Raw genomic sequence first — 10497 nt, forward strand, 5'->3', positions numbered from 1 at the left:
TCTCTCTCTCTCTCTCTCTCTCTCTCTCTCTCTCTCTCCCCCCTCTTCTCTCTCTCTGGGAGCTCTGCTGGCAATAGAGTTCATCCCTCTGGGAGGATTTAGAGGACTCCCTTGTCTTTCACTTCATCAGAGACAATTGAGTCATTCAGCCCCATTGTGGTTGTTCAGACCAGGAGCGGCTAGGCGAGGGAGGGTTGGGGGCAGATGGGGGGGGCCGATCAGGGGGCCGATCATGACAGGCATGGAGTGCATGCCCTGCGTCGAACTCACGCTGGCTGCCCTGAGTGTTGGGGGAGGGTGTCCCAAGTTATCCTGGAACTCCAGGGCAATTTGTCCTATCGGAACACCACTTGAGTTACATGGGGGGCCTTCCGCGGGGAGTAGAAGGGGAGTCCGAGGGGAGAAGGGGCGGCAGCAGCCGGCAGCTCGGGGGCCGCGGCCTCTTCCAGCCCAGCCGGTGCATCCGTCTTCAGGGGCGGGGCCCCGAGAGCACTAGGGGTGGGGTTGGGCTAAGGGGCCAGGGGTTGACGCTGTTCTGGCGCTATGACCGGATCCACCTCCTTTGGCTTGGCCCGCAGGAAGGATTAGGGAGGAAGAACGTGTGCAGTGGTAGTGCGAAGCAGACAGACCGGTGCGGGCACGTGCCCTGCCCACCCAGCTGATCTTCCCTCTGCCCCTCACGCTGAACGCTGCTCCTTCTGCCCACGGCCACCCCGAGCCAGGACGTGACCCGCTTTACAGTAAACACAGCAGGAGTGGGAGCTTTTTCCCAGAGGAAGCGCTCGGTATATGACCGTTGCGATCTGGAAAGTAATCTAGGTTGTTGTTTTTTCTTTTCATCATCACTGTTTAGCATGCTGTACACCGTGCCGTGAGCGTAGCAGCCAGCAACGTGCCAGCAGCTCGTCGGGGAAACTTTACTCCCCTTCCGAGTAAACAAGCAAACGCATAAACAAGCACAGCGGCCGCGGGAGTGCAGGGAGACGTGAGCAGCAGCCCTCGGGCCACCACGGGAGTCAGGAAGTCCCGCCGGTGTCAAGCAGGCTTGCACCCTGCAGCCAACCCCACGCTAATTACCACTGAATCAGCCTGGCTCTCTGACAGGACCACGGCACGCAACGCGGGAAACTCACAAACGCGGCACGCATCTGCGGCGGCACATTACGCGCGCGCGGATACACACACTCACACAATCTCAGATCAGTCCTGGCAAGGTCGAGCAGAAAGGAGAGGTAACGAGTGCATTCTCCATCGGGTTGTGGAGGAGGACACAAGGGGCGCGGCGCTGGCCCGTGATTGGTTGGATCGGGCTAGAGAAGAGGACGCAGTGATAACGTTTTCACTCCTGACCTGGCCAACATTTTGGCTCGAACTCGAGTCCATTGGTGCGGGTCCCGGGTGCATCACTGGTGAGCCTACGAGGCTGGCTGACTTGTCAGAGGTTTTCTTCAGTGTCCAGTGCAGTATAGGGCATCTTGGATTAGGAATAAAAAATCTATTTTCTTGGATAGTTTACTACCATTTCATTTTTCATGTTAGAAGCTTGAGGTCTCAAGGTGAGGAGTTACCCATAGACTTTATACTGTATATACCTATAGACTTTATACTGTAAATACCCATAGACTTAATACTGTAAACACCCATAGACTTTATACTGTAAATACCCATAGACTTAATACTGTAAACACCCATAGACTTTATACTGTAAATACCCATAGACTTAATACTATAAACACCCATAGACTTTATACTGTAAATACCCATAGACTTAATACTGTAAACACCCATAGACTTTATACTGTATATACATATAGACTTTATACTGTAAATACCCATAGACTTAATACTGTAAATGCCCATAGACTTTATACTGTATATACATATAGACTTTATACTGTAAATACCCATAGACTTTATACTGTATATACATAAACACTTTGTACTGTCTATACCCATAGACTTTATACTGTAAATACCCATAGACTTAATACTGTAAATGCCCATAGACTTTATACTGTATATACATATAGACTTTATACTGTAAATACCCATAGACTTTATACTGTATATACATAAACACTTTGTACTGTCTATACCCATAGACTTAATACTGTAAACACCCATAGACTTTATACTGTAAATACCCATAGACTTAATACTATAAACACCCATAGACTTTATACTGTAAATACCCATAGACTTAATACTGTAAACACCCATAGACTTTATACTGTATATACATATAGACTTTATACTGTAAATACCCATAGACTTAATACTGTAAATGCCCATAGACTTTATACTGTATATACATATAGACTTTATACTGTAAATACCCATAGACGTTATACTGTATATACATAAACACTTTGTACTGTCTATACCCATAGACTTTATACTGTAAATACCCATAGACTTAATACTGTAAATGCCCATAGACTTTATACTGTATATACATATAGACTTTATACTGTAAATACCCATAGACTTTATACTGTATATACATAAACACTTTGTACTCTCTATACCCATAGACTTAATACTGTAAACACCCATAGACTTAATACTGTAAACACCCATAGACTTTATACTGTATATACATAAAGACGTTATACTGTATATACCCAGAGACTTTATACTGTATATACATAAAGACTTTATACTGTAAATACCCAGAGACTTTATACTGTATATACATAAAGACGTTATACTGTATATACCCAGAGACTTTATACTGTATATACATAAAGACTTTATACTGTAAATACCCATAGGCTTTATACTGTAAATACCCATAGACTTAATACTGTAAACACCCATAGACTTTATACTGTATATACATAGACGTTATACTGTATATACCCAGAGACTTTATACTGTATATACATAAAGACGTTATACTGTATATACCCAGAGACTTTATACTGTATATACCCAGAGACTTTATACTGTATATACATATAGACTTTATACTGTAAATACCCAGAGACTTTATACTGTATATACATATAGACTTTATACTGTAAATACCCAGAGACTTTATACTGTATATACATAAAGACGTTATACTGTGTATATACCCAGAGACTTTATACTGTATATACATATAGACTTTACACTGTAAATACCCATAGATGTTATACTGTATATACATATAAACTTTATACTGTATGTAACCAGAGACTTTATACTGTATATACATATAAACTTTATATTGTAAATACCCAGGGACTTTATACTGTATATGCATATAGACTTTATACTGTATGTACCCAGAGACTTTATACTGTATATGAACCTAGACTTTATACTGTATGTACCCAGAGACTTTATACTGTATATGAACCTAGACTTTATACTGTATGTACCCATAGACTTTATACTGTATATACATATAGACTTTATACTGTATATACATATAGATTTTACACTGTAAATACCCATAGATGTTATACTGTATATACATATAAACTTTATATTGTAAATACCCAGAGACTTTATACTATATATACATATAGACTTTATACTGTAAATACTGTATATACATATAGACTTTATACTGTATATACCCATAAACTTTATACTGTATATACATACAGACTTTATACTGTATATACCCATAAACTTTATACTGTATATACATATAGACTTTATACTGTATATACCTTTATTTCTCTTTTTTTCTCTATATTCAGTTCAGTTTTGTCTCTCTGGTAGTTATGTGCCTCATTTTCTTTAGCCTCATTAGATGAGCAAGCGTTTGCTAAGCCAGCATGTAAATTCGCTGAACTCCCCTCGAGATCCTTAGATAATTCGAAAACTTACTACCCACATTTGAACTTACTCTCAGGCATTGTACGTGGCAGCCATTTTAAAAGTTCACATTTTCCCCACTTTGTCTTTGCTCAGAACTCCCTGTAGAGCAGCAATCAGGACCCTGTTAACCTTTGACCTGAGTAGCTGAACCAAGATGATTTTGTGCTGGAACAGAATAGGCAAGCTCGCTGCTCCTGACGAGAAGATCGTGACTTTGATTTCAGCTTCAGTACCAGAGTCCCTCTTCAGCGTAGCTGCTTGTCAGAAGTTCCCAGGTCAAGTTCACCGGCTGTGGGAGTGTTTGCTGGCACTGATATGTTGGACACGAGCCACGGAGTGTGAGCTGTGCGGAAGGGTACCAAAAGAGTTGGTTTGTGTGCAGATCCTCCGGTTTAATGTGTGGGGGTGTGGTTGGGGTACACCACTGGGACAGCGTGCGCATGTGACCCTCCATCAGTCTTGGCAGGCTAAGGGTCAGGGTCAGGGGGCGCAGGGTAAGAGGAAATAGGATAGAAGGGATGACACGCTTGTTTCCTGTGCCTGTGAGGCAGATGGGACAGTGTTTGGAACATCAGTCCCACTGGACCTGTGTATTCCTGACAGCGGTGCCTCTCGCAAGGTGCGTTTTTCATTTTCATCAAGTTGTTCAGCTGAGCATGTGTGCGTTCTGATGCCAGACAGCTTCATAAAGCCTGATAAAAAAAAAGGTTTTTACAACTTAATTGCTTTACCGGCTGATTTTTTTATGCCTCTGTGGCTACAGGAAGTCACTTTAAGATTGGCTCCAGACAATGTGAAGAGCACAGTGTCCACAAGAGGGGTGTGTGTGTGTGTGCATGTGTGTGTGTGAGCCCTGAAGTACCCTGGGTCAATTATTGACTAAAACAGTCGCTGAGCTGACTCAGGTCCACACCCTTTTAGAAGCACAACAAAAGGCAGTAAAATGCTGCTGGGATTCCAGAGAACAGCGATATGATCTTCACATGTAACACAAAATAACCCCAGGAATGCTCATGAGCATGTCCGAAGTGTCCCGTGCCACTCTGGCGCGATGGAGGAAGGTGTGGAATCGCTCCTCTCGTCCGTCCACCTCATGCATCATCTGGTCCAGGGTCTGTTCCGGCACGCTCCTTATTTGCTTTCGCGCCCCTTTTTTGCTTTCAGAGTCACATGGTCATTCTTAAGCTCCTCATGTTTCTTCCTCCCTTTGCTTTCTGCATTGTTAACATGCATTTTCTTTGTTTCTCCATTTTGTTTCTTTCTACCATTCAGTATCTACAGATGAAATGGCCACTGCTAGACGTTCAAGCAGGAAGTCTTCAAAGTAGACAAGCGCTTAAAGATGCCAGGTCCCCTTCTCCGGCACACATCGTTGTAAGTAACCCCCGCTGGTCACTACATTTACAAAGCTCCGTGTTTTTTACAACGCAGAAAAGACAAGACCCACTTCCTCTTTCCTGTATTGTCTGTGTCTTCTGAGCTGTGGAATGTGTTCGACCGCATGCAACAGGCTGCTGGGATACAACCAGGGTTCAGGGGTCCCTGGAACGCCGAAAATGGGCTTAGAACATTCCCGCCACAGCGTAAAGGGTGATTCCTCGCTATAGGAAAGGAGCACGGATATACGTGTGGAATCCACAACAGCAAGGAAGGCAGCAACATTAGCGGCGCTAGAAAAGTGGGCAGGGTCTGGCTCGAACGCGCTTCCTGCACGCTGTCCTGGTCCTGGGCGGCGTGGCGTGAGTGGGCAGGGCGCTCGCCTTCCTGGCGACCAGAGCAGGAGTTCCTCAGAGTTCCGCGGCCCATAGCAGCGCTGATGTCGAGCTTGCACACAGAAAGATAACGGAAGCACGTAGGCTCGCTTCACGCAGCTTTGCGTGGCTTCCCCGGCCGTCAACTAGTTGGGGGGATTCGTTGACCTCGTGACCGTTCAGCTCAGGTGCGTAGGCCAACACTGCAGGGTCAGGTGTAGGTGAGACAGCAAACAGCCTGTGAAATGTCGACCAAAGCGGTATGAATAAGTTAACTGGGCACCCTTTCCCCCTTCAGAGCACCAGTTCCAGACCTTTAGGCTATTTTTTTTGTCTTCACTTTTTAATTGGTGTCAGAGGACTTGCCGTTTGTTACCAAAAGTACACTTTTGAGCTGTCTTTTGGAAGAAAAACAACCCTTGACACGTTGCTAGTTTGTTTTAGGTGACATCGGGTCTTATGTTATTTAATGCCAGGAAACTTGCCTTGCTTCCTGACGTTGGCTGTGAACGGCGTGCTTAAACTCGCTGCCTTCACGCCGTCCCCGGGGAGATCTGAGTTAAGAATAGCTCTCTGCCACCCCGTGTTTATTTGAAACACATAGACCTGTCGAAAGTTAACTTTAGCACCAAAGAGTTGGCAATGGCAGCGTTTTTGATGCACCGGGGGAGCCGGCGAGGTCTTAAAGGTAGCGGGCTATTTTTAAGAGCCACGGGCAGGTTCACCAGACCAACTCCTGCTTATTTTAAGAGGGGCAGAGAGGAAATGGACACCCCTCCGTCTCGAAATCGTTAAACGTGTAGGAGGCGGTTAAGGCCAGTTTCGGGTAAATACTGCGCTCGGCAGTAATCCCTCCCTGCCCGGTAAGTTTATAAATACTCGTCAGCGCAGCGCGGTGCTCACTGGCGCTGTGTGCCGGCCCTTAAAGCCCTCCCACGCCTCACTTCCGCCCAGACCCGGACCACACTACGAGCAGCGAGCCCATCCCTCTCACCCCCCCCGCCATTTGTCCGTTTATTTGCTCTGATCGGTTCGTTCGGTGATCTGTTTGATCAAGACCTGGGTCAGCGAGATCAGACGCTGACGTCGCAGGCGTTCCGGCGCAGCTGTTGTGGATGAGCAAATCCGACATGAAGCTTACCCCTCCCCCCCTTTCTCTCTCCTTCTGCCTTCTGCCTGATGATGTGTGTTTGATTTGATGTTTCCTTAGTTTGCATCATGCTGGTGGTGGTGAACCTTTACTCATACAACTTACCTTTTTCTGAGACAGAGGAATGTGTGTTCAGTCCTAGGATGTCCAATCCTTTATATATAGTACACATCATCGTTTCTTTTTCTCTGGGGATGGCCTACATCCTCCGCTATGTGTTCCTCTAATCAGTCTCTTTCTGTAACCTGTAACCACTACAGAGTTGTTTCTTTTCTGCTGTCGAATGGCTCTATCAAATGGCTTCCTTGAGCTGTGGCTATCTGCTGGGAAGTGATAAGGCAATGCTGATAGGTGCGAGATAATGACCAGGAGCCGAAGGTCAGGTGACGCTCCGGTCCTCTGGAGAGAGGCAGGACGATAGAGAGGTACCCAGGTGCATGGAACAGGGACGCAGAGAGAGAGACAGGTAGCGCGAGACAGAAAGATGGATAGAGAGACACAGGTGAAGATAGAGAGAGATCGACAAGAAAATAGAGACAGGTGGAGAGAGAGACAGAGAGAGACAAGCAGATAGATAGAGAGAGAGAGAGAGAGAGAGAGGGAGAGATACAGATAGAGAGAGACAGACAGAGACAAGCAGATAAAGAGGGAGACAGAGCATGACAGACACAAGCAGAGAGAGAGAGAGAGAGAGAGAGAAAGAGAAAGAGAGAGAGAGAGTGTGTGTCAGCGAGAAAGGGCAGACATGAGCTAAGCTGGATGAAGAGAGAAGCAGGTGAGAAGTGCAGTGCTCGATAGTCTGATGGCGGGTATTAACCGGGCAGGCGGGGCAAGAGAAGGAAAGAGGAGTGATGGGAGGGGAACCCCTTTCCCATGAGCAGACGTCACAGCTGCAGAGGGATTATTCTGTCTGACCCTATAAAAGTGGGCAGAGGCCGTGACCCCTTTTTGCCACTGCATGGCATGCAGCGCCCTCTGAACCTCTGCCGCAGAGCAGGGCAGGTGGGCATTTGAAGCGGGTGAAAGCCCTGTAGAGCCCTCAGCTGCCCCGCCGCTGGCCTGAGTAGCCCCCCGACAGTGACCTCACACCCACTGGAATATGTACAGTAGACCATTAGACCAGAGCTGGACCTTCACTCACAGCACATACAGACAGAGCACACAAACGGCTGTAGTCAGCACTATGAAAGCTGTGCAGCAGTCGGTAGTCATATAGGTGTCGAGTGCCCTACCGCTCACCTCCACACACACACACACACACACCCGTGTCTGTGATGTGGGTCCACTGTTCTGTAAGGGCGAGCCATTGGGAGTGGCAGTGGGGAGGGGGAGGCTGGGATATCTCTCTCCAGCTGTGACAGATCGGCCTTTCGTTCCGGGCTCGGTTTCCCGTATTTTCCGCCTGTCCGTGCGCACAGCTGCCTGCCACTGGGCTCCCTTGCCGAGCCGAGGCTCCACCCCCATGGCAGGAGCCAAGTTCACCAGTGAAACCAGAGAGAGTTACCAGTCACCTCCATCTGTGAGCTGGAGCACGCGCAGGCCCGCGGCTGCGGCTGGACAGTGGAGCTTCAAAGCCGCGGTGCTTACGTCAGGAAGGGGAGCAACAGCTTTTACTCACCTATTGCTGTGTGATTTTTAGTTTTTTAATGTTTTTCCTATAACTGGACTGTAAGATGTTGCAGAAATTCACACACACACACACACACACACACACACGTGCACACACACACACACACACACACGTGCACACACACACACACACGTGCACACACACACACACACGTGCACACACACACACACACACGTACACACACACACACACACGTACACACACACACGTGCACACACACACACACACACACACACGTGCACACACACACACATGCACACACACACACACACGCGCGCGCACACACACACACACACGCGTGCACACACACACGCGCGCACACACACACACACACACACACACACACACACACACACACACACACACACACACTCTGGCTCTGGGTCATGTGGGGGCCGGACAATGTCTCCATTGTTTGCGGGGCTTTCACTAGCAGCAGGAGATGGCTGGAGTGTTAACTGTTTCCCCACCAGGCTCCGCTGTGTTGCGCGTGCGCGCACGCACGCACGTGTGTAAAACGCGGGAACAGCGAGGATGGAGAGAGAAAGGAGCGAGCGGGGGTAGTTGGGGGTAGTTGGGGGAGCGGGACACCAGCGGCTCTGAGTGCTTATGGTAATTAGTACCGTGGCAGTAAGGGAATGTGAGCAGGTCAGCCAGAGCAGGACCTCCCACCCCCCCGCGTTCTGCCCCCGCGTTCTGCCCCTGCGTTTTGCCCCCGCGTTTTGCCCCTGCGTTCTGCCCCCGCGAAAGCTGTCCGGTCCCAATGCCGGTCCATGCAGGACTGACCTCGCTGGCTAAAGCCAGGCCCGCATCCTCCCAGCCTCTAATATTGAGTCGTTTAGGGTGGAACGTTTCAGGGGGAGGGGCTGCAGGGGACTTTGGCTTCCCAGCCTCCCGCTGCGCGTGAGAGGCAGAGCCGGCGGTCTCGGCATGTTGAGGGGCCGGGAGTTTCGCTTGGTAATTTGCTCGCTCTCCTTTTTTCCCCTCCGTGAATGGTGGTGCACCTGGACTGGCCGGACAATAGCTGGGAGGGCCAGAGGCCTGCTGGGAAATGCTGGGCCCCCACGTTGCTAATGAGCACCCCAGTGTCACCTCAGTCTTCATGCTGAACTCCGGCTCTCTCGCACACGCACGCACACACACGCACAAACACACTCACACTCACACTCAGGCACACGTATTGTGGAAGTCTCTTTTGACGGGGTACTGCTGAGCCTGTCTCTTTGGTAGGCTCAGTACCCGCCTGTTCTCTGTGGCTGGAGCTGTCCTGTCCTGTCCTGTCCTGTCCTGTTCTGTCCTGTCCTGTCCTATCCTATCCTGTCCTGTCCTATCCTGTCCTGTCCTGTCCTATCCTGTCCTGTCCTGTTTCAGACGACACCGCTGTGCTGGCCCCCCCCTACCACACACACATCAGACACCTCACCACACACGTAAATACCACACCTCTTTGTGTTTACAGTCAGCCTCTGTGCTTTTAAGTGCTCCTGTGTTAGTTAGCTAACTCTTAGCACCTCAGTGCCTCATGGAAGGTATGAGTGTGTATGTGTGTGCGCGAGTGTGTGCACGAGTGTGTGTGTGTGTGTAATTGTGTAATTGTGTGTACTATACTGTATGTGATGAGTAAAATGAATGGGCACAAACCCAAGTGCGCCCTCAGTTACAGGAAGCAGACCATAAAAGGGGAGTAAACGCACAGAAGTGAGTGGGGGGTTCTAGTGTGTTAGTTCCTGCCCTGCTAGGCTGATGTAAATGAGTGTGCCATGAAATAATAGTGACGTGGGACGTCCGTCTTTGCCTTTCAGGGGCCCGTCTGCTTGGGATTCCCCGGACAGGCCGATCTGAGCCTTCACCAATTTCAGTTGGTGAGATTTTTGAATTATTGTAGCTGGCTTACACTGAGCTGACATGAAAATGCTTAAGCACTGTGAAATCCCAGTAACTGATGATTGCATTACCTTTTGAGCTGAGACGCCATGTTGTGCTTTGCCGTGTCCTGTGCTGTGCGAGGCTGCCCCCCCCCCCCCCCCCCAGGGAGTCACCATGCGTCCCCGTGCCGCGCCGCTCCCGCCCGTTCGGCCGCACCAACCTCGTGCCGCTCGGTCGGGAGTGTGGAGCCGCGCCGGGCACGTTCCTAGCGGCCCCCGCCCATG

At 48.7% G+C, this 10497-nt stretch overlaps 1 protein-coding gene across 39 annotated transcripts in view; it reads left to right on the top strand.

Annotated features, from left to right (window-relative positions):
• Positions 1-10497, top strand: part of tcf7l2 (transcription factor 7 like 2) — an 82461-nt gene that overhangs the window by 21765 nt on the left and 50199 nt on the right. For 28 of the 39 annotated variants that reach the window (XR_004776844.2, XR_014117313.1, XM_081698184.1 and 25 more), the window contains exons 4-5: positions 5089-5190; positions 10150-10209. Coding sequence is in view for 37 of the 39 variants with exons in the window: in XM_081698184.1 (XP_081554310.1) it covers positions 5089-5190; positions 10150-10209 (162 nt within the window). In the remaining 2 variants the exon portion in view is untranslated. The remainder of the gene's footprint in view (positions 1-5088; positions 5191-10149; positions 10210-10497) is intronic. The other 11 variants (XM_035533446.2, XM_035533448.2, XM_081698182.1 and 8 more) reach the window with 1 other exon arrangement.

The sequence above is a fragment of the Electrophorus electricus genome, chromosome 15, assembly GCF_041902795.1.
Source record: "Electrophorus electricus isolate QZ-2024a chromosome 15, ASM4190279v1, whole genome shotgun sequence".
In the NCBI taxonomy this organism is placed as follows: Eukaryota; Metazoa; Chordata; class Actinopteri; order Gymnotiformes; family Gymnotidae; genus Electrophorus; species Electrophorus electricus.